Below are 24,976 nucleotides of genomic sequence, written 5' to 3'. Positions count from 1 at the left end.
AAAAAAAAATCGTCCCAGTAAAAAAAAGGCATATCACAGTGCACGAAGCTCCCACAAAGAGGGTGGATGAATGTAGTATTATTCTTGCATTTGTAGAATGACCAGTTCCATAAAGAAAAAATTATAAATAAATAAATTGTATAAATACTATAATCCTTAACGTATCATTTGCAATATTTGCAATTTCAAGAATGTAAAGTCCAGATATACGCTTAGAATAGTGCTTGCATGATGAATAGATTGCATAACAAGGTGACATGTAAATTGTAAATTTTAAATAGGCATATCAAAAATTCAGTTGCTTCTCCCAATTATTTGTATGACTTTTGATCCGTAACCATATATTCCATCAAATATTTCGCTTTGCGTGCTAGTGCAAAAAACACCATTTGTTGGTCATTCATGTTACAGTGACGATGATGATGAGGGCTGAGGATGTAACTTTAACGAATTAAATAAATTGTCAATCAATACTTACCCTAGTGCGCTTTCTTACAAATGAAACCTCATCATTGGCATCCGTCTCAAGGAAGGGATCACCCTTGGGGCAACGCTCCAGGTAATGTGCATGTACAAGCTTATTGAATGTAGCAAGCACGTCATCTCTTTTTGCTTTGCCTGAATAAAAATATTAAAGACAAAACAAGCAAGATTTATCATGCATGGTACTTGTAACTCAAGAGTTGAGAATCAAATCAATTTGACAATTTGAATGAAATAACCAGGATTGCATTAAAATTATGAAAGTGATATTCATTGACAATTCACACCTCCACTTAGGCCTGATGCTCGGTCGTAAAGCAACTCAAAAGTCAGCCTGCCATGCTGAAGAAACCCCTCTAGAAGTTCTGCACACTGCAATACATTGTCACAGATTTACCAAATAAAAAATGGTGGAAGAAAACCGGGTGGGAATTATACAAACTCAGAAGATAGGCACGACTGCTTTTCCTTACACTTATTTTCCTTCACAACTAGGGCTTCATTCTAATGAAATGATGTATTGGATGAAAGTTAGCAAAAGTAGTAAATCCCATATCACAAATATGATAATGAACCCACGTAGAAAATTTAAAAAAAAAACAACAATTTTAGGTTTATAATGTATCTTCAACAAGAATTATTCCCTCTAACAAAATCACTCCTATCTCAGGTCATTCGAATAGTTCGTCAGGAGGTTTAATAGATTGAAGATTGGTAGGGTTCCTGGTGCCAAGAATCAAAATGGCCCTTTGATGATTAATGATGTTTCTGCTCCAAATTTGTCAAAGATTTCCATCAATTCTTCTTTTCCAAGTTCTTCTTTGCCTGGTAATCGGAGAAGGAATGTAAGAGAATCTCCTTTGGTGATCAAGGATGTGTTAGACCGGTCCAGTGGACCGGTCCAGCCAGTCCACACGGGATCGACCCAGACGCAACCTAGGAGGAATTTTTTCGCCCGCTAGGATGCCACGCGAGCCGCACGCCGTGCGGGAGCCAATAGGAAAGAATTTTGGAGTAATTAAGAGGGAAATTTGAATGTAGGGATTGTTTAGGGAATTCCTTTTGATTTGTATGCATTAAATAATTAGTTTTCCTAGGGTTAGGGCATCTTGAATTTGGCTCAAATTTGAGATCTCTTAGATTACGGTTTTCTTTGGGGCTCTAGCGGCGTCTAGAGATTTGGGAGAGATCGATCCTCCTCTCGAATTGAGGATCAAGTGTATCTTGCTATTTTCCGTGTTCCGTTCATCAAATAATACAAATTATCTACTGTTTTGGTGATTTTGTGTGGATTATTGTGGAGAAAACTCACTGTTTTTCGAAGATTGATAGAAAATACTTGAGATCTTCAAGTGTTTCCTATCAGGATGTTTCTGTTCCATCAGTCAAGAAAGATGAATTTTGTGATGGTAAAGGTAAGGAAGTTGCTTCGGTTGGAGTTTTTAGAAGCCCTTGTTTTTCTGATGGAGTCAAGAGCAAGATGGAGGATTTCACATGTGCTAATGATGCAGAGGCCTCTTATTCTTCGTGTATGAAGATCTTTGTTAATAGGTTTGAAAATTTGAATGTGTCTACTTGGTTGAAGGATGATAAAAAATCAAATGTTATAGGTGATGAAGTTCAAATATCTAATGGTTTATTTTTTTCAAAAATCTGACAATCATTTGTCTGATAATTGTCAATTGGGCTCAGAAATTATTAAGGATAATAATGTTGTTGGAAAAAATGAGAACAGACCAGTTGCTTATGTATCTTTGGCACAGGGAGAGTTACCAAAAGCCTGGGTTAAACATCCTCATATTAAAGTTGTTAATCCTATGTTTGATTCGTTGATAATTGATGACGGGATAGCAGTTAAACTTCAGGCGGAGAATGAGTGGGCTAATACTCATAGATTGAAGAATACTTTGGTAGTGAAAGTTCTTGGTCAAAATATTCCTTTTCCGTTGATTAGCACTGAATTAAGATGTCAGTGGAATCAATTTGGATGTTTCCATCTAACTGTTCTTGGTTTAGATTGGGTTCTATGCTCCTTTGAACCTGTACAAGCTTTGGAAGAAGTATTTAGTGGAGGATCTGGTCTGTAGGCGGGCACATTATAGGGATGGAGAAATGGTCGCCAAAATTCACACCTTTATGTATAAAGGGAATGTTTTAACCTGTGTGGATTTGAATGCCCCATCTCCCATTGCAATGTTGGGATGAAATAAATGTTACTAGAATAGCATCAAAGGTTGGTACTCCATTATTGTTAGAAGGTAACATGTTTCAATGGGGAAAGAGGGAATATGCTGGAGTATCAGCTACCTTTGGGTGTTTGGGTAGAAGGCCTCTCTGCACGGTTTTTCCAGATAATTGAATATGAAAATATATCTTCTTTTTGCTTTAAGTGTGGTAGAATTGGGCACAATCAGAACAATTGTTTGAAAATCAAGTCAGATAATGGGAAAGTTTCGAATGATGTTGAAAATGCCAAAAATGATGCAGAAGGTGCTGAAGTTGCAATTCCTAAAGATATGTCACATAATAATTCAGCTGATCATTCTACCAAATATGTCAATGGATTCATGTCAAGTATGGTAGGAATAAATTCAAGGCTTCCGGTTGGAATTCTTAACAAGGAGGATTTCAGAAAAATCTTAAAGATAAATCAAACAATATATTGAAGACTATCCATAATGGTATTGCTGATAAAGGAAACATGTTGGAAACAAATCCATTTTCCAAATGTATGAATAAAGATTATGAAGGTATTATGATGTAGAACTAAATGCAGGGAGAATTATGCGATGTTGAAATTAACGCCTTAGATTAGAGCAACAATGATTAGTTTACTTTAGCGAACTAAACAGAGATCAAAACAATAAAAGAGGTGACGTATTTTAGACTAAATTACACAATAATCGTTTAGGAACACAAAGAAAAATCTTTTTAAATCAAGCTTTGCAATACATGAAGTTCTCAAATAGAATCCCAAGGTTAACATTTAGATTAGTCACTATGAAAGACCCTCACTCAACTCTTAATAAATTTGGCTTGCGGAGAAAGTCTTCATGACCTTTATGATGCAACAATCAAGGATGAGTAAGTAGGTATAAGGTAAGGGGAAGAGTTTACCCAAAAAAAGAAGATACGAAGCTTTGGTGTAGATGATTTGGGGTGCAATTGAAGAGAAGGCAGCGACACGAACCTGTATTCAAAGTCTTGAATAGCAATTTAGCACCATTAAGACCTATGAACAGCACTTGGATAGGTTCCGGACGGATGGACAGCAAACTGGCTTCGTCTGGAGATTGGGACAGCAAGCCAAAACACTCAGAAAATTCTGGACAGCAGCTTTCAAACATCCAGGAAATCTGGACAGCAGTTTAGGGATGTCAAATCCTTGGAGTAGAAGCTATTTGGGGAAAAGAACACCAAGCGGTTGTCTTGTAGAAGCAAAGGACAGCAATTAGCAATATGGAGAGAGGGTCGTTTTAGGGGGTTTGAGCCATCCATGGGCAGGGGAAATTGTTATCCATTGAGAGGGATTGAAAGTTTGGAGTTTGAAATTCAAATAACAAGAGGGAAAGGAAAGGCTCTCTTTCGGATGAGAGAGTTAATTAGGTGATGCAGGACATAAATGCAAAGATGATTGGAATACGAAATTTGCACGTTTTAAATTTAGAGAATAATAATAAGCAAAACTTTTGTCGATTTTAAACGATAAGACAAAACCATAAGGCGATAAAACAAGCTTAGGCCAAATCACATGCGTAGGAGTTAAGATCCTAAAATAGTCAATTAATCTAACGTTGCATACATGGAAGGTTTTCAATAAAATTCCTATGCTAATAATAAGATTAGTCACTATGCAAAGATCCCTCACGTAACTCTATAATTCACTAGGCTTTTAACGGAGAAAATTATCATGATCGTTGTAAATCAAACTAAAACCACAATTGAAAAGTGACTGAGAAGATAGCCGAGTTGGAGGAAGAGTTTACCCAAAGCAGAAGCAATACGATGCTCTGGTGCAGACGTTTGGGTGTTTGAAAGGTAGTAAGACAGCAGTTCACAACTCCTAGCTGCCCTAGGATAGCAATTTGATGATCTCGGGATGCGGAACAACAAACTAATCTCGGCTGGCATTTTTGGGCAGCACCCTGAATCTTATGGGCAGCACACAGTGATCTCTGAGTAGCGGGAAACTTCCCAACACTGTCCATAAATTCTGGACAGCAATGAGACAACCCTAGTGCTAGGGTTTGGGATGACTTTGGGAGCAAGGAGGGGATGGGAAGGTGATGGCCAGACAATGAAAGAGAGAAATCTGAAATTAGATTTCTAATTTGGCCAAGTAAAGATGGGGTATATGAAATTTGAATTTCAAATAAATAATGAAGGGAATTAATAAAATATTTCCCCTAATTAATCCCTTAATTTGGAAAGGATTTATTGGGGATTTGAAGAGAGGAAGGAGGTGGGTAGGAGAGGGAAAAAACTTTGAAGTTTTCCCAAAGAGAGAGACTTGATGCTTGGAAAGTATTCAAGTAGGTGGCATGCATGGGGCCGGCGGCATGTATGGTTTTGGGGGGCTTGGGGAGGAGTTATGGCTTACCAAATCAAGACCCTTTAATTGAGAAAGAGAAATTAAATCCAACTCAATTTGAATTTGATTTGGGGTTAATTTATGGGACTTTCCTAAAATAGATTTCTATTTTAGGAAATATTTCAAATTCAAGATAGATTGAAAATTTGAAATTAAGGCTCTCCAAAGTGGGAGCTATGCAAAAGGAAGTATTGATGAGGTGTGAGATGTGGAGGGAAGGGAATTAGGGTTTGGAGGGTGTCGGCTAGGGCTTGGCTTGCTAAGGTCAGTGATTATAGAGGTAGGGGATGAGGGGCTGGCCGAAATAAGGAGGTGGGGAATGTAGGAGTGGTGGTTTGGTGGTGGAGGGCTTAGGGTGGCCGGCGGCATGTATGGTGGTTTAGGGTGGCCGGCGGCTAGGATAAGAGGGGAATAAGAGAAGGAAAAGATAGGAAGAAAATAATCACGAACCCGGACGCTTCCAAGGTTGGTGGGTGATCCGATTACTCTCTCCTAGGGATTTCTTCTCCAAAGAGCCTCAAGCTCTCACAAGAACTCAATATGCATAAATTTTTATAATTCATTCGTTAATCTCAAAAGAAATATATGGAGCGTATATATAACCTCCTACAATTAAAGGGAAATAAAAGACGATATTACCCCTAGGGCATACATATGACAAAGCCCTCAAGTAAAGGCAAAACGGGAAAAGCTACTAAAACAAATACATAAAGTAAATAAATAAAACAAATACGTATGATGACTCAAAAGTAGATCGGCGCGATCATGGCCGTCGATTGTCGGCTACGTCTCTAAAAGACCTTTCATGATCTGATGTCCGCATCATTCTCTCGGGATGGCAAAAAGCTCGACTCTGTCGAGTACGTGTCCCAAGAGGCTCTTATAAAACTCTAGTGCATCTGGGTCAATTTGCTGAAACTCCTCGCGCTCTAGCCACGTATCTTCTGAATTTGGTTTACCTTTCAACCTTATCAGATACCTTCTTCGTCTACCCTCTTTTGTGGAAATAATGTCATCACTTAAAGTCATGTCAACCTTCTCCGCTATAGATATTTTGAGAATATTTAGGGAAGTAGGTAAGCTTGGGTTCTGACAGGGTAGGGTCACACAAGGCTCTATTTGAAGTGGCTTTGGTGGGTTAAACTTTGAACCCTCATAAGTTACTAAATCTTCTATGTTAAGATAGGGATTAATGTTGAACTCTGCAGGCAGACCCACCATGTAAGCATCATCATTGATTCTCTTTACTATTTTAAACAGTCATGCACTTCTAGCATGTAATTTCCTAACAGTTCCTTGTGGGAACCATTCCGGACGAATCTGCACCATCACTGAATTATCAACCACAAAAGTTTTAAAATATCCTTTAGAATCAGCATTAAGTTTATACTTATTACTGCTTTCTACAATTTGGCGTGCAATTTCCTTATGTAAGTCATGCAAATGCAATGCAAATGTGAATGCACACTCAGAAATCCTATACCTAGAACACATTGTATGAGATCTATCGACGGTCTAGGTTCGAACCCATAAACAGTTTCAACGGGACTTAAACCAGTAGTACGGTTCACAGAATTATGGTAGGCGAATTCGACTATGGGGAGTTTGGATAGGGATGCTCCAGGGACAAGATCTAAAGCATATTGGATGTCTTTAAGCTGAGGTAATTAATCGGGAAGATTATCAGGGAAGACATCAACAAGCTTACTAAGTATGGGTTGAACCTCCTGAGGGATTGGTTCGTCAGACTCAGTGGAAGTCTTACGATTGACTAAGGCGTACAGGGGTGCGCTTTCGGCTACCTCAGAATCCAGAACCATGGCGGTTATCAGGTTCAGTCCCTTCTTGGAATTGATAGTGTTGGATTTAGGATCATCCATTAACTCGAGACTGTGATGGCAAAAGCTTGATCTTTTTTCCCTCATATTCAAACACGCATGTGTTTGAATAGACATAGATGTGGACATCATTGTCAAATAACCAGGGACGCCCTAAAAGGATTTATCCAACATTCATAATCAACACATCACACAAAACATTCTTCTTATAGTCAGCGAAGGAGATAGGTATGAAGCTTCATTCCTTTACCTCCAAGGCTGTGGTGTTGACCGAAGCTACCTTATAGGGTTGGGGTGAGGAACAGCAGACAGGCCAAGCTTAGACACCATTTTGGAGGAGACAGCATTGATGCAGCTGCCACTATCCATGATGAATTTATAGTTTTTATCCTTGATTTAGGTGTCGGTGTGAAAGATCGTAGTCCTACGCCAGTCGTTGGTGACAACGGGTTGTGACAATGCACATCTCACCACGCAGGTGGGAGAAGTGTCAACTTTCTGAATGTACTGGATGACACCAGTGTCTTCATCCTCCTCAAAGAATTCACCATCATCTTCCACTTGGTGAATCTAGTCAACTTCGGGATCGAATTCTTCTTCAGTAATCTCTTTAATAATCATGACTTTGTAGGGAATAGAGCACTAAGAAGTGATATGTCCATACCCCTGGCATCTAAAGCACTAGGTCTCGAGGTTGGACCAAGGGATATCCGTAGTGAGAGGCTTACTTCTAACATCAGGACGGGGTTGGGGAACCAGACGAGGGTCGGGTAGTGCTCCTTGGGATCGGATGGGCAGTGGAGGTGTGAGGAGTGGAACTACCGTAAGGTCTATAGGAAGGCCCAGAGTCGTGGTGTCGACTCGGGTGTTGGGAACAGGTTTTCCCCAGGTCTAACACTAAACTGTAGGCATTTTCAAGGGTAGTGATGTTCCGGGTAAACAGTTCATTGCGAAGATCCTCTCGCAATCCAATACGAAACATGGACAGAACTTGTGCGGAAGTAGTACTGGAGGTCTCCCCTTTGCAACGAATTAGATAGTCATCAAAAGATGCAATGTAATCCTTGACAGGTTTGTTGCCCTGAGTCTATTCCACCTATCCAAGAGCCTGGGGAGGTACGAGAGATGCAAGTACTTCTGCTTGAGCTCACGCTTCATTGATGGCCAATCAATGATGGGATGCTCATTACGGGCTTCTCTAAGGCTTTCTAAGTTTGACCAAAATTGACTAGCCCTGTCAGTGAGTTTCATCTCGACAAAAGTAACCTTCCTAGCTTTGAAAATATTATACCACTTAAAGAAGTTATACATACCTTTGATCCAGTCCAGAAAAAGTTAGGGATCGAGAGTCCCATTAAAAGTTGAAGCATCGACCTTAATGTTCTTCATCAGGGGTATGTCAGGATCGTGGTTAAGGGTATGTCCGTACTGGGGAGCTCTATAAGGGGCACGAGGTGGTCCCTCATCCGAAAAAGGATCATCCCCGTACATGGAAGGAGGTCTAGACGGAGTGAAAGGAGTATTGTGGTTCCTACCTTGATTTAAATTATCAAATCGGTCAGTGGTAGTTCTACGGAGTTCAGCGATGTCAGCCTGATTTTCCTTGAGTTGTTGGCTAATTGTGTTCATTTGACCTACCAACAAGTCTAAAGTCCTGCCAAATTGTTCCGGGTCCATTAGAATACGCTACAAGATACTAAGGGTGATGGAACGTAAAGGACAGCACTTATACTAATGGGAAACACACTTAGGACTTGCGATATGATGCAAAAATTGAATGGACAGCAAACAAACAATGTGTTGTTTAAAAGGGATGCAATGTTAAACAACTAATAAAACTTATAGAAGGCTAGTTAGAACTCTAAGATGATCCTAGTACATGCAATGATGTAGACAATGGGGGGGGGGTCAAATCAAACCCAAAAATTTGATTTTTGACTTCTCCAGCTCATTAATGTCAAGTGGAAGGTTTGCTCAAATGATGCGAGCAAAAAATATAGGGGACCCTATATTTTTTTATCACATAAAAGAACAATCTTTCTAGATACAAAATAAAGACATAAAATGTTTAAAACAAACTTTAATATTATAAAAATGAAAGACTTACAAACTTTGACTCAAACAAACTTGACTCAAACAAGACACCCTAAAATTGCTTCACTTGAGAAGAGGGATACAGGTGGAGTGGCACTTGCGGAGAGACGAAATAGGTTAGAAGCCAAGACGAAGGTTGGAAAGAGCTCGCAAGATTTCCGGAGGGGATGAGAAGAAGAAGTGGACAAAGCTCGCAAGCTTTTCCATGAAACCCGCAGGTTTACATTTCCAAAAATCACATCACATAACATAACCAAATATTACATAACCCCTCATATTTATAGGCATAAAAGGGGGAATACAAACAGCCACATAACATAAATTTAAGCTTATTTAAATAGAGAATATGAAAAGCCAACAGTCACTTCCCAGAAACGAAGCACCAAAGCCACAGAAAAGCCCCCATTCATTCACGGGAAACAGCCCAGCCAGGAACCGAAGGAGCAACCGTGGGAGACAAGGAGGCCGCACGGAACCAAGGAGCCAAAGCCACGGGAAAACCCCCCAAGCTCGGAAAACGAACAGCCACCGTGAGAACCAAGGAGCCATGGCACGGGAACTCAAGAGCTATGCACGAGAAACAAATAGACAAAGGGGGGAAGGAGAATAGACAAGATTAAATAAATAATGAGCTAATTTTTAGCTCCATAAATGAACTAAAAACCAGCTCATAATGAGCTAACCTTCCACTTGACATTAATGAGCTGAAGAAGTCAAAAATAAAATTTTTTGGGTTTGATTTGACCCCCCCCCCCATTGTCTACATCAGATTCTCCCCTTCTTGTAATACTCATCTCTCGATGAGTTAGCTTTATTCTAAAGGCATTGCACCAAGAGACACCAAGACTCAACATGACTCAAAACAAAACTAACATGACAACAAGACACACACGACTCGCAAGATTTTTCCTGACAAACTGACTCACAAATAAGACTTAATTGACTTGACTTACAAGACTGACACAACAAGACTCACACAACTCTCACAACAAGACTTACACGATAAGACTTGACTTGACAAACAAAACTTGACAGACTCAGACTTAACAACTCAATTTGACAACCAAACCCTAGTACTCCCTAACTTGCTTTGATACCAAATGATGGGAGCAAAAAATATAGGGGACCCTATATTTTTTTATCACAAAAAAAACAACCTTTCTAGATACAAAATAAAGACATAAAATGCTTAAAACAAACTTTAATATTATAAAAATAAAAGACTTACAAACTTTGACTCAAACAAACTTGACTCAAAGAAGACACCCTAAAATTGCTTCACTTGAGAAGAGAGATACAGGTGGAGTGCCACTTGCAGATAGACGAAAGAGGTTAGAAGCCAAGACGAAGGTTGGAAAGAGCTTGCAAGATTTCCGAAGGGGATGAGAAGAAGAAGTGGACAAAGCTCGCAAGCTTTTCTATGAAACCCGCAGGTTTACATTTCCAAAAATCACATCACATAACATAACTAAAACATTACATAACCCCTCATATTTATAGGTATGAAAGGGGGAATACAAACAGCCACATAACATAAATTTAAGCTAATTTAAATAGAGAATATGAAAAGCCAACAGTCACTTCCCGGAAACGAAGCACCAAAGCCACGGAAAATCCCCCATTCATTCACGGGAAATAGCCCAGCCAAGAACCGAAGGAGCAACCGCGGGAGCCAAGGAGGCCGCATGAAACCAAGGCGCCAAAGCCACGGGAAAACCCCCCAAGCTCGGAAAACCAATAGCCACCGTGAGAACCAAGGAGCCATGGCACGGGAACCCAAGAGCTAAGCACGAGAAACGAATAGACAAAGGGGGGAAGGAGAATAGACAAGATTAAATAAATAATGAGCTAATTTTTAGCTCCATAAATGAACTAAAAACCAGCTCATAATGAGCTAACATTACACTTGACATTAATGAGCTGGAGAAGTCAAAAATCAAATTGTGAGTCAACTCATGTCCAAAAATCAAGTTGTGTCAGTCTTGTAAGTCAAGTCAAGTCTTATTTATGAGTCAGTTTGTCAGGAAAAATCTTGCGAGTCATGTGTGTCTCGATGTCATGTTAGTTTTGTTTTGAGTCATGTTGAGTCTTGGTGTCTCTTGGTGCAATGCCTTCATAACAAAGCTAACTCATCGAGAGATGAGTTTTTCAAGAAGGGGAGTATCTGATGCATAAAAAGGAGGGTCAAAATAAGTTAGATTTTATTTTGGTGAATTTTGGGTCCTCTACTAGATTCAGCTCATTAATGTCTAGTAGAGAACCTTTTTTAGCTCATAAATTGATGCTATTCCCCCATGTGTTGTCCCTTTGGTTCCCGTGGATGGCTCCTTGGTTCCCGTGGCTTGACCCTTTGGTTCCCGTGAATGACTGCTGGGTTCCCGCGTCTTGGCTCTTGGTTTCCTGCAGCTGGCTCTTATTTTCTCGTGCCTTAACCCCTTATTTTCTGTGCTGTTTTCAGGTCCCTAGCTGGGCTATTTTCACGAAGCAGTCAGGGGGCTCTTCCCATGGATTTAATGCCCTGTTTCCTGTGCAATGTTGGGCTGCTGTTTGAAGAGATTTTGGGGCTGTTTTTGGATAGAATTTGGACAATTTTTGGGACTGATTTGGTGGCTGTTTTGGGAGGAATTCCAAGAGACTTTTGCTGATTTCTGTGCAGTTTTTTACTACAGTTTTTAGGTGTCTTTTGGCCTTCTATCTTCCTATATTAATTAGCTTTTAATTATGTTTTAGTGGCTGTTTGTATTCCTTCTTTTGTGCCTATAAATAGTTGTTTGTGGCTGTTTTAGATATGTTATGTAATGTGATTTTTGAAAATGTAAACCTGCGGGTTTCATTGAAAAAGCATGCGAGCTTTGTCCACTTCTCATCCCCTCCGGAAATCTTGCGAGCTCTTTCCAAGCTTTCGTCTTGGCTTCTAACCTCTTTCGTCTCTCCGTAAGTGCCACTTCATCTGTATCCTTCTTCTCTAAGTGAAGCAACTTTAGAGTGTCCTTTAATTTCGAGTCGATTTTGTAAGTCGTTGTAATTTTATGTTTTTAATTTCTAAGTCGATCTTAGATTTAAAATGTAAGAGTTTGTTCTTCCTCATCTTTAGTCCATTCTTCAACTTTCGTGTGTTAGCGGGTGTTCAGGTGGATCATCTCTTTTGTGCGAGCGAGGGGTATAGGCTCCCTATATTTCTTTCAAAGCAAGTTAGATTTTATTTTGGTGAATTTTGGGTCCTCTACTAGATTCAGCTCATTGATGTCTAGTAGAAAACCTTTTTTAGCTCATAAATTGATGTTTATTCCCCCATGTGTTGTCCCTTTGGTTCCCATGGATGGCTCCTTGGTTCCCGTGGCTTGACCCTTTAGTTCCCGTGAATGGTTGTTGGGTTCCCGCGTCTTGGCTCTTGGTTTCCTGCGGCTAGCTCTTGTTTTCCCGTGCCTTAACCCCTTTTTTCCTATGCTGTTTTCGGGTCCCTAGCTGGGTTGTTTTCCCGAAGCAGCCAGGGGGCTCTTCCCGTGGATTTAATGTCCTGTTTCCTGTGCAATGTTGGGCTGCTATTTGAAGAGATTTTGGGGTTGTTTTTGGACAGTTTTTAGGACTAATTTGGTGGCTGTTTTGGGAGGAATTCCAAGAGACATTGCTGATTTTTGTGCAGTTTTTACTGCAGTTTTTAGGTGTCTTTTGGCCTTCTATCTTCCTATTTTAATTAAGTTTTACTGGCTGTTTGTATTCCTTCTTTTGTGCCTATAAATAGGAGTTGTTTATGGCTGAGAAGAAGAAGTGGACAAAGCTCGCAAGCTTTTCCAATGAAACCCGCAGGTTTACATTTCCAAAAAATCACATCATGCAACTTGAGCAAATCATGCTTTGATACCAAATGATGGATGACATAAATGCAAAAATGATTGAAATATGAAATTTGCACATAAAAAATTTAGATAACAATAATAAGAAAAACTTTTATCGATTTTAAACGGTAAGACAAAACCATAACGCGATAAAACAAACTTAGGCCAAATCATATGCGTAGGAGTTAAGATCCTAAAATAGTAAATTAATCAAACGCTGCAAACATTAAAGGTTTTCAATAAAATCCCTATGCTAACAATAAGATTAGTCGCTATGCAAGGATCCCTCACGTAACTCTCTAATTCACTAGGCTTTTAGCGGAGAAAATTATCACGATCATTGTGAATCAAACTAAAACCACAATTGAAAAGTGATTGGGAAGATAGCCAAGTTGGAGGAAGAGCTTACCCAAATGAGAAACAATACGACGCTCTGGTGCAGACGTTTGGGTGCTTGAAAGGTAGTAGACAGCAATTCACAACTCATAGCTGCCCTAGGACAGCAATTTGATGATCTCGGGATGGGGGACAGTAAACTAATCTCGGCTAGCGTATTTGGGCAGCAACCTGAATCTTTTGGGCAGCACAACGTGATCTCCAAGTAGCGGGACAACTTCCTGACACTATCCAGAAATTTTGGACAGCAATGTGACAACCCTAGTGCTAAGGGTTAGGATGACTTCGGGAGCAAGGAGAGGATGGGAAGGTGATGGCCGACCAATGCTGGGGAAAGCAGCTTCTTCCAAAGAGAGAAATCTGAAATTAGATTTCTGATTTGGCCAAGTAAAGATGGGGTATTTGAAATTTGAATTTCAAATAAATAATGGAGAGAATTAATAAATATTTCCCCTAATTAATCCCTTAATTTGGGAAGGATTTATTGGGGATTTGGAGAGAGGAAGGGAGAGGGTAGGAGAGAGGGAAAATTTTGAATTTTTCCCAAAGAGAAATACTTGATGTTGGAAAGTATTCAAGTATGGGGCATGCATGGGATCGGCGGCATGTATGATTTTGGGGGGCTTGGAGAGGAGTTATGGCTTACCAAATCAAGACCCTTTAATTGGGAAAGAGAAATTAAATCCAATTCAATTTGAATTTGATTTGGGCTTAATTTATGGGACTTTCCTAAAATAGATTTCTATTTTAGGAAACATTTCAAATTTCAAGATTGATTGAAAATTTGAAATTAAGGCTCTCCAAAGTGGGAGCTATGCAAAAGGAAACTATTGATGAGGTGTGAGATGTGGAGGGAAGGGAATTAGGGTTTGGAGGGTGGCGGCTAGGGCTTGGCTTGCTAAGGTCGACAGTTATGGAGGTAGGGGATGTAGGGGCTGCCCGAAATAAGGAGGTGGGGAATGTAGAAGTGGTGGTTTGGTGGTGCCGGTGGCATGTATCATGGTTTAGGGTGGCCGGCAGCTAGGATAAGAGGGGAAGAAGAGAAGGAAAAAATAGGAAGAAAATAACCACAAACCCGGACCCTTCCAAGGTTGGTGGGTGATCCGATTACACTCTCCTAAATATTTCTTCTCCAAAGACTCTCAAGCTCTCACAATAACTCAATATGTAGAAATTGTTATAATACATTCATTAATCTCAAAAGAAACATATGGGCTTATATATAGCCTCCTACAATAAAAAGAAAATAAAAGATGACATTACCCCTATGGCGTACATGCGACAAAGCCCTTAAAGGCAAAACGGGAAAAGCTACTAAAACAAATACATAAAGAAAATAAATAAAACAAATACATATGACGACTCAAAAGTAGATCGGTGCGATTGTGATCCTCGATCGTCGGCCACGTCTCTGAAAGACCTTTCATGATCTGATGTCCACATCATTAGGGTTCCAAAGGGGAAAGGGAATTAATGTTGGAGAGAGAGAGGTAGGGAGGTGCCCCGCTTTATGCTTGGGTGCAAGTGGGGGTTGGGGTGGTGATTTAAAGCTTGCCTTATTTAAAACCTTAAATGAGGAATAATTGATTTAAATCAAATCCTATTTAAAATTCAAATATGATTGATTTAAGTAACTTTTTAAAAATAAAACAATGTAGATTACGAAAGAAATTTCAAATGAAGGAAATCAGATTTTAATACTTTCCTATTGTGATTTGCATCCAATAAGGAAAGCACTAAAGAGCGAATCGAAATTCAGAGGCAAAGGAAGAGGGATTGATTGGGGCCGGCGGCTTAAGAGTAGGGTTAAGGGTGGTCGGCGGCAAGAACTAGGGTTTGGGTTTGGGTAGTGGTTAGGAGTAGGGTTAGGGTTTGAGCTTGGGGCCTGGCAGTTAGGTTGAGGGAAGAGAGGAGGTGGCCGGCGGCTTTGGAGGAGTTGAGGGAGAATCGGTGGCAGCTATGGAGGGGAAGGAGATCTTAGGGTTTAGGGAGAAGAGAGGAATCACGAACCCGGACGCTTCCTGCGGTTGGTGGGTGATGCGTTGCCCTCACCTAGGGACTTCAAGTTCTCCAAGAATTCTCACAAGAGCTCTTAAGTTCTCAAAAATACAAAGTGCATAACTTTCTTAATAATATTCATCATTACCCTCTCCAAAGAGGAAGAGGCTATAAATAGCTAATGTTTACAATGAAGAAATAAAAGACACTAATATCCTAGAGGTTACAAATAACTATTATTAATAAAAAGGAAAAACTGTGATAATAAATCAAATACATATAATAACTTAAAAATAAAACAGTGCGATCGTGGCCGTAGATCGTCTGCTCTGTCTCTGGTAAACTCTCCATGGCCGAATGTCCTCATCATATTAAGGAGGTTGATATGGAAAATTATGTTTTGAATCAATCCTCTATCAGAGTTGATAATACAGATGAAGCTGCTTTAGTGAAGAATAATTTATAATTTGGGATTTAAATTATGGTATTCACGTAGAAGTTATACACTTATACAAGAAACGGTAAATGTATAATTATATAGAAGAGTTTAAAATATAATGTTGTAGAAATTAATAAAATTAATATAGTATAGAATTATAATTTTGAAGCTTGTTCTCTAAAATTAATATAATAAGAACTTATGCTCTTACAGTAGATTTGGATGTGTTGAAAATTAAAATCTTGAAATTATTTAGAAGAATTAATACAAAGAATTCCTCTTAAAGAAAGGGTGTTTATTGGACTACATTTAAATTGACCTATTGGTAGAGTGATAGAAGATTTAAAAGCATTCATAGTGGCTATAAATTTGGAGCGATTAATGAAGCTAGTAGGACCATATTAGATTTTGTTCTAATTTATGATTTTATAATTGTTAATACATTATTTAAGAAAAGAGATCATTTATAAGAATAGATATAATAAAACTTAAATTGATTTTTTTCTTATAAGAAAATATATTGTTTAGATTGTAAAGATTACAAAATTATTTCGAGTAAAAGTTTATGAACCCAATATTGCTTATTAGTTTTGAACTTTAAGATAAAATAACGGAATACAAAAAATTAAGTAAAATATTGTTTTATGATTAGATGATGACATTTAAAAAATACTAACAAAAATATTTTTAAAAATAAGGTTAAAAATCTTAATATTTTAACTACACATGAGAAAGTTAATGTTCAGTGAAAAAAAAAATTATTGATATTAAAAAATGTTGCAAAATATATACTTAAAGTATTAAAGGAGAAACCCCTAATAGTAAAAATAATTAATGGTGGAATCAAGATATAAAAGAAAAGATAAAAAATAAGAAGTTTTATTATAAAAATTGATTTAGACGTAAAAGCCCAAAAAAATTGAAAAAATATGAAGGGGCCTGTAAGGAGTTTAAGAAAATAATATGTGATGCAAAGAATTTAGTTTGTAATGATTTATATAATATATTAGATATTAAGGAGGACAAAATATGCACATATAAGTCAACCAAGCAAAGAGATATGAGAAGGATTCAATTCGAGTGAAATGTATTAAGGATAAAGATCAAATAGTATTTTTATTAGAAGAAAATATTCAACCTAGGTGAATGAGCTATTTTGATAAGCATTTTAATGATAATTGTGAGAATAAGATTACTTTAGTGACCTTAGTACCCTAAATGAAAAAAAGATATTTTTATTTTTATCTTTGTATTAGTAAAACCGAAGTTAAAAAGGTTTTAAAAAAAATGAAGTGTAGAAAAGCTACTGGACCTAATGATATTCCGATAGAAATGTGAAAATGCTTAGGAGATGAAAGAATTTCTTAGCTTATAAATTTTTTTAATATTATTTTAAAGACTAAAAAGATGTCAAATGAGTGGAGTATGTTGGTTCCTATTTTTAAGTATAAAGGCGATGCACAAAAATGTGTGAATTATAGAGGAATTAAGTTAACGTGTCATACATTAAAACTATGGTAGAGAGTTATTGAGCATATGTTACGACGTAAAACTAATGTTTCTTAAAATTAATTTGGATTTATATCAAGTAGGTCTACCATGAAAACTATACATTTAAGAGATTTGATAGAGAAGCAGAGAGAGAATAAGAAGGATCTACATTTGATATTTATTGATTTAGAAAAAAAAAACATATGATAAAGTTTTAATAGGAGTGCTCTAGAGGGTTCTAGAAAATAAAGAAGTTAATAATGTTTATATTCAAGTCATCAAGGATATGTATGCAGGGGTATTACTTGTGTTCAAACACGGGGTGGTTTGACCAATTAGTTTCTTATTTCAATTCAATTACATCAAGGATCAGCTTTAAGCCCATAACTTTTTAATTTACTTATGGATGTTTTTACTAGAAATTTGCAAGAGGATGTACCTTAGTGTATGCTTTTTGTTGATAAGACCAGGGAGGGGGTTGAATGAAATCTTGAAATATGGAGGTCAACATTAGAGTATAAAGGTTTTTGCTTGAGTAGATCTAAAACTGAATACATGTAGTGCAATTTTAGTAGTAATAGATATGGTGTGAGAATTGTGATTGGGTGATGAAGTCATCATTTGACCTACAGCTTCACCTATATGCATCTTCTTCAAAGCTTTAACCTTTTTTTCAATTATCTTCATTAGCTCTTCTAATGGAATTTTTAATTTTAGCTATCTTCTAATTATTTTTCAAGCTATGAATTCATTTTAAGTGATGTCTTCATCTGTAAGTAAGATCTTGGTATCTTTACTCTTAATACAACTAACTTGATAGAAAATATCTAAAACTTCTCTTATTTTAACTCTTTTATATATCCTTTTATACATCCTTAGTCCCAGCCTACGATGCAACTCATAGATGTAGCTTTGACTTCCTTAGCTAGTATCTTCACAAAAATTTTAGACTAGTGTAGTTACCATACATCTCAATTGTACTCGTTTCCTAGTTCTTTAAATGTATGTTTCTTTTCCTTAATAAACATTCTATAGTTCAATACTTCATCATCAAATCTTCTTACTAATGAACAATTTATTCCTAGGCAGTTCTATATAATCTTATGGCAATCTTTTTTGTGGAAAGTTATTTTAACACGGACCAAGTTAATTCAACTCAAGAGTTCAAAATTATCTCTTCAACAAACTATCTAGTGTTGGATAAAAACGTACGAGTACGATGAATAAATCAAACTAATATGAGAATAAATAACGCTTGATTAACCTGGTTACCGAGGTGCTCCTTAACTATTTGCAAGAACTTGGAGAATCGCATTCGGTGGATGATGTTGTCAAAGATGGCCATGTAAAGTGTGACGGGCTTAGTGGCGCCGCCCATCCCAACTGCAATAAGTTTTAAGAGAGTGATTCACACAATAACTTCGAGGCAGGGCGGGTGTTGGGGTATTGAGAGACCTGTTTTGGGGATCGAAAAGGCCTGGACACAGTTGTGCTGGATAAGAACAAGAAGACAGTCCTTCACCTGTCCTTTGTGGAGCTCGGTGAAGCGAACAACCTCCATGAAACTGAGGGAGCCACGGCGAATGAGGCATTCGCAAACCTTCTACGATTTTCTAGGGTTAGGGCATCGTGATGAAGCAAATAAACAAAGGAGTACGAGTCAGGGGACAGAGGGCTTACAGCGACAACGTCGCCGAAGTGGGTGGCAATAAGGCTGATTGTATACCTGACGCCCTGCTGCCCCACCATTTCCGGTACAATAAGAACAATAAGAAAGCAAGCGCAGCGGTCTCTACAGCTCGAGAACGGGCGGGCAGAATCTGGCCCTGGCTCCGCAGTGAGGAAGAAGAAATTGGCGGACCGTTGATATTCGGCTCAAAAGAAAACCCCAAATCATGGTATAGGTTCCGGTAAAAAAAAATTTTATTAGTCATATTTATGATAGAATATAAAATTAAAATGGCCTTAATTATCTTGAAATCTATGTTAAAATTATTCAATATAAACTAATTATATATTGTACTCAATTGAAAATAGATCCAAAAACATTAATATATATTATGATTTTTTTTATCAAAATATTTTTATAATTTTTTTTTTCTATTTCTTAAGATTTTTAGAAATACTACTAATTTAATTACATATGTTGAAAGTTCGAGTAGGTTATTAGACCTAATAGAACTGTCCCACAGCTAATCAAGAGGGGGTGACTTGGTAATTTAAAAAATATCTTAGATTTTAGAAAATTATTTTAAGAAATTTTACTCAATTATTCTGAAGTATGCGGTTGTTTGTAAAATAGATTTTCACAAAATATTTTTCAACCACAGTAATGTAAAGTGCGGAAAATTAAAATGTAGTAAAAAGTAAAAGAATAGAAGAACATCAAATTTTATAATGGTTCGGTCCAACTAGACATACGTCCACTCCATGAAGACTCCTTGTACTACACTAAATCAAAGTGACTCTCATTTTGCCCCCACAGCAAGGCGGATAAGCCTTTACAAACTCTCTTACACCAACCCGATGCGGTAGAGTACCGACGTTCTTTCCTACCCTTCTGGTGACGATAGAGAACCTTCGTCCTTTCTCACTCTCCTGATGACGGCAAAGTATCAATATCCTTGCTCACACTCCTGGTGATGGAAAAGTACTAACGTCTTTTCTCTCCCTCCTAGTGATGGTAGAGAACCGTGACACAATGTTGAAGATCTTCTCTCAAACACTCACAATCTCTCTCACACTCAATGACTACTCTCAAGAGAAAATCATAACAAAACATATTAGTGTCAATTTTTAGGACTCTTATAAATTAAACAAAAAAAACTGTCTAGTAAACTGAAAAATTACATGTCAATTGACCTAGGATCGTATAATTCAAAAATCCATGTACGAACCTATGTGAACCTTATTTCGTACTATGTTAGTTGTCTGGACAAATTGACATCGTACAGTATAAACAGTTCAAAACTGAACTTATTCATCTGGTATGATTCAGTATGAACCTAATTTCATAATTTATCGGTCATCTGCACAAACTAAAATCGTATATTACAAATAGTTAACAAAAATCATGCTTTGTTTGGTACGAACATGGACGACCCCTTTTTGTTCTCTGTGAGTCATCTGTACTAACTTACATCGTATATTACGATCAATAAAAAAACAAATAAGTTCATTTAGGACGAACTATTATGCACTCATTTCATATTATGTTAATCGTCTGCACAAACTAACTTTATACCATACATGGACGACCCCTTTTTGTACTATGTGAATCATCTGTATGAAAAACTATCGTACAATACGAACAGTTCAAAAAATTTAAGACATGATTTGATCAACTTCATTTTGGGGGAAAGAAACTTGACAAATCGTCTAGTACGATTGAAAATCATATAGAATAATTAGTTTTAAAATTCTTAAATTTTGACTCACTCCCCAGTGTGTGTGTGCACGGTTACCCAATTACAATCACGCTCTCTCAGACTAAAACAAAAAATAAAAAGTTTACAAACTTCATTCCATAAAACTCTAATCTACTCTATCTTGAAGACCTCAACAGTCTGGAGTATGATTTCCCTGAAATGTTAGTACACAAGCAACAAACATAAAATGTACCCAATCTATGTTAGAAGAAATAGCAATTAAAATAATAATATTTTATTATCATCAAAAAATCACATTATATAAAACTCAATCTTGAAGTCTAAGTTGTAACAATTTTCCTCTTTTTTATGATGACAAAATAATTATTGTATAAAAGAATATTAAATGTCATTTTTTCTCCTAAACTCCCCCTCAACGAATGCTCAATTAAAAAGCAATGAATTTCCTAGAAAACACAAGACCAAAATGAATTCAAAAATAAAACACACATACAACAAACACACATGATTAATTCAATCAATCAAACAAACAATAACAAACAAAAACTAATGACTCATCCTTTTGACAACAGCAAAAAGGGAAGTGCCTCATAAAATGGTATGTTGCTATTGACAAATCTAATAGATGATAAAGAAGAATATTTTAAACTATTTGAAAAAGACAACATTAATGTCCTTATGTGATAAGGAAAGTCTCATATTTTAAATCAAAGAACAATTAAGATAAAAAAATCAACCAGGTTCACTATTCGTTCTAGACTTATCAAATAAAATAATTATTGTAAAAATAATGAAATAAAGATTCATTAGTTTCCAATAAAATAGTGGAGATTATTGTTTTTTTTTTTTTGTTAAAACCCATAAAGGGGCTTATGTGTTAATATAGAAAAAGTAATTACAATGTCCTTAAAGGAGATCATCAGCTCACTAATGCTCTTACGAGCTACAAAATAAATCAAAATAAAACCAACGAGCTGATATTCTCCACTAAGCAAAAATACAAAATGCCCTAGTAACATTCTAATGATGCTATAGATAAGCATCCAAAAAAGAAAGTATAGATGGAATAAAGCTCAATCTTTCTACAAAAACTCTAGAAAGCAGCCAAAGGCATCTTCACCTGTAGAGAGAAACAAAAAGGAAGGCTACACCAACAAAGAAGATATGTTAAACAATAAAAGTACAATAAATGACAACTAAGAAACATAAATAAGGTGCAAAAATAGCTCCCAAAAAAGCCAATCTTAGAAATAAGACTTAAAGAGCTCAGAGTATGCATAATAACAAAAAATTCATTCGGGAAATCCACAAGCCACTCAATCCTGCCTTTTGGGTCACCCAAAACCACCTTGGCAAAACCCATCCAACAAACCAAATTACCCCCAAAAAATAGCATGAGTTACCCAAAAACCCAACATTAGAAGCCCCACTAATCGACCAAAACCAAATAAGCAACCAGTAGAACATCATCCAGGTACCAAATAACCAGAGCCTGTAGTTAACACCCATACCAACAATAGGTGACAATAACCAGGTGATACCAACCAAACCAACAGCATCCCAAACAAAACAAGACAGCCCAGCCATCACCACACAACAACCTCTAGCACCCCAAATACTAAAAGTAGGAGAGCAACAATGGGACAACACATCAGCCATAAAACCTAAAAAATCATTGCTCAAGTCCAAATTAACCAAGATAATAGCTAAAAAAAGGAAGCTCATAATGCTGGTAGCAGCAAAAATCAATTAACCGAAAGAAAATACACCAAATAGTGAGCCAGCACTGAGAGTCCCAGAACAAAATGAGCCAGCAGAGAGAGTCCTAGAATAAAATGAAAAGCTAGAATATAAAAGGAGAAACATCAGTCCATATGTCCATTCCTCTAGTAAAACGGCAAACAAACCTCCAGCAAGAATTATAACATCACATACATAAATAAAAAATAAGATGTAAAGGAGCCTCCACAACATAGATAATCCAACTAGCATAAAATGTTCCAAGAATTATACAAACACTGCACAACATCCTAGACAGCTAGCAGGAGAAAGAAATAAGCCAGTAGTAAAATAAGTCCCAGCTATCAAAAGTCCAAATGAAGAGACTAAACCCGAACACCAACCAAGAGACAAAAAAGCTAAGATCTAACATAAGGACAACCACATGCATCAAGATTAAGCAAACCAAGAAGAGGGGAAGGACTAGTGTCCCAAATAAAATCAGAAAAATAGTTCAGACTACAACCCCACATAGCCATCCAAGATGCACAGGCATTACCATCCTTGCTGATAGAAAAAGCACCAGGTTTTTAATTTCTCTAACCATATAGGAGAGGTTCAGGGAACAACACATCTCATCATTAGCTTGAAAAAGATGGAAATCATAGTAAGAATTAACTTCAATATGCAAATTAGTTAAGTTAAGAGGGATACACAACTGAATACCATACAAAATGGCCCCAGAAACAGCAGTAGAATAGTTTCCCTGAATAGGACCGGCAAAAGCAATAGATAAATCAGTACTAGTGCCATCCACATTTAACTTAAAGAAATTAATGAGAGGTTTATGCTAGTAGATAATATTAAAAATAGAAGGAACACCCTCCAAGTTTAAACCTAAAGTAGTACCAGCAAAGTAACAATTTTTAAAGTTCTTAACATAAATCAGATTAATAGCCATAAGAGCTAACACCTTATCCTTCACTTTCTGAATAACATTAGGATGACTCATTCTCACATTATTGAAAAGGGATAGATTCCTTTCCAGCCAAAGAAACAAAAGAATGAGGGAATGAATAACATTGCGTATGTGACCTTTGGAGTTAAATGTGGATGGCACTAGCTGTACAAAGAACTACAAGGTGCTTCAGATGCTTAGCCTCCAAAATAAAATAAGAGCATGGCCAAGTGTGGCTGGCATGAGTATTTTACAGTCAACAATCCAAGAGAAAGAGAACATATACGATCTGATGTTTCAAGTACCTTCATTATAAGAACATTGGGGAAATGAAACTTCTTACTTAAAATGATCAAGGAGTCACTGGTTATGGTGGAGGTAACATTGTCAGCCGTGGCCACGTTGTGAGGATTCTTTAGACCTTTAAATTGGATAACAGAACAATCTCGTTTGGTTAGGGAAATTTTAGTGGTGTGATCGCCTATTTGATCTTTTAAACTAAATAGAGGAATTGAATTTGGGTATGGGGATGCCACCTATCAAAAATAATGGAAATCCTCTAGAGTAAGAAGAAAAATGGGAGAGAAAGAATGAGGAAGGATAAAAATTCTAACTTCTACAAAAGAGAGGGGCACTAGTTCTTAGTAGGGGATGCCACCTATTCAAAATAGTGGAAAGCCTCAAATGTAAAAAAGCTAGAGGGACAAGAGAGGAAAAATTAATCCCTGCCTAGAGGGGTATTTATAGAATGAGGGGGGGGGGATTGTTTAAAATAAGGAGAAATTGTTTTAAAAAGAGGGGAAAATTTGCATCAAAATTATTTAAATTTATTTAAAATATTTTTATAAGTTATTTTAAAAAATTTTAGGGTCCCTTTAAAGTTTTTCATAATTCTTTAAAAAGAGAAAAAGTTAGTTGTTAAAAAAAAATAATTACTTGTGGTTATAGTGTCGCTGCCCACTATTAAGAAAAAAAATGATGGACCCCATATTAATATATATAATTACAATCAGTTTAATAATTGGGTGCTCTCAATACTGCGCATCAATGCGGGCCTCTCTAGCTGTGGTTACCGCTGGCAGGCTGGCCAACGACTGGTGGTTCGGCCGCCCATGTGAGTTCAGGCCTTATTTTTGGCCTAGTTAGTCCAAATCAGTTGTTTTTTGGGGTCCGTGGATAATTTTTTGATGTTCTGGACTCAATTTGGATACTTTTAAAGTTATTAGGAAACTTTAAGCCCAATATTGGATTATTTTGAAGTTTTGAATCATATAAAAAATTTTGTAAAGGCTGTGGTGCATATTTTTAAATTTCTCGAGCTTTGATGTCAAAAAATAAAGGGGCAACTAATATATAATCAAAATTTTATCTTGATCGGGCACGAATCTTAAGGCAAAATCAAGTTTGAAACTTCCAAATTAAATTTGGGACCATCCAAAAAATTTTTTTTAGCAAACTTATAATTTAACTGTATCTTAAAAATATGAACACAACGAAACCAAATTTGACTCAATCCGAGCCCAAATGGATCCAAATCAAAGACCCAAAGCACCTTTAGAAGGTTCAAACTATAATTTAGATTATGAAATGAACTTCATATGTAACATGCTTATATTCTAATCAAGCGGTTCGATGAGACAAATCCAATGAGCTCAAGATCTCTGAATTCTGATATTACTAAAACATTCAAATGTCCAAAAAATTATCCACAACAAATCCAATGAGCTCAAGACAAATTCAACTT

General features: G+C 37.0%; 1 protein-coding gene across 1 annotated transcript in view; it reads right to left on the bottom strand.

Annotated features, from left to right (window-relative positions):
• Positions 1 to 19,050, bottom strand: part of LOC110101397 (DNA-directed RNA polymerase III subunit rpc3) — a 32,739-nt gene extending 13,689 nt beyond the window's left edge. The window contains exons 1-5 of the mRNA XM_020829277.2: positions 18,847 to 19,050; positions 18,622 to 18,766; positions 18,431 to 18,549; positions 771 to 855; positions 479 to 618 (exon numbers count right to left, since the gene is read on the bottom strand). Of these exons, the coding sequence (XP_020684936.1) occupies positions 479 to 618; positions 771 to 855; positions 18,431 to 18,549; positions 18,622 to 18,766; positions 18,847 to 18,915 (558 nt within the window). The 5' untranslated portion in view covers positions 18,916 to 19,050. The remainder of the gene's footprint in view (positions 1 to 478; positions 619 to 770; positions 856 to 18,430; positions 18,550 to 18,621; positions 18,767 to 18,846) is intronic.
• Between the last annotated feature and the right edge of the window lie 5,926 nt (positions 19,051 to 24,976).

The sequence above is a fragment of the Dendrobium catenatum genome, unplaced genomic scaffold, assembly GCF_001605985.2.
Source record: "Dendrobium catenatum unplaced genomic scaffold, ASM160598v2 fragScaff_scaffold_716, whole genome shotgun sequence".
NCBI classification, from domain to species: domain Eukaryota; kingdom Viridiplantae; phylum Streptophyta; class Magnoliopsida; order Asparagales; family Orchidaceae; genus Dendrobium; species Dendrobium catenatum.
Note: the sequence above shows the minus strand (reverse complement) of the source record. Positions and strands in the feature narration are given on the sequence as shown.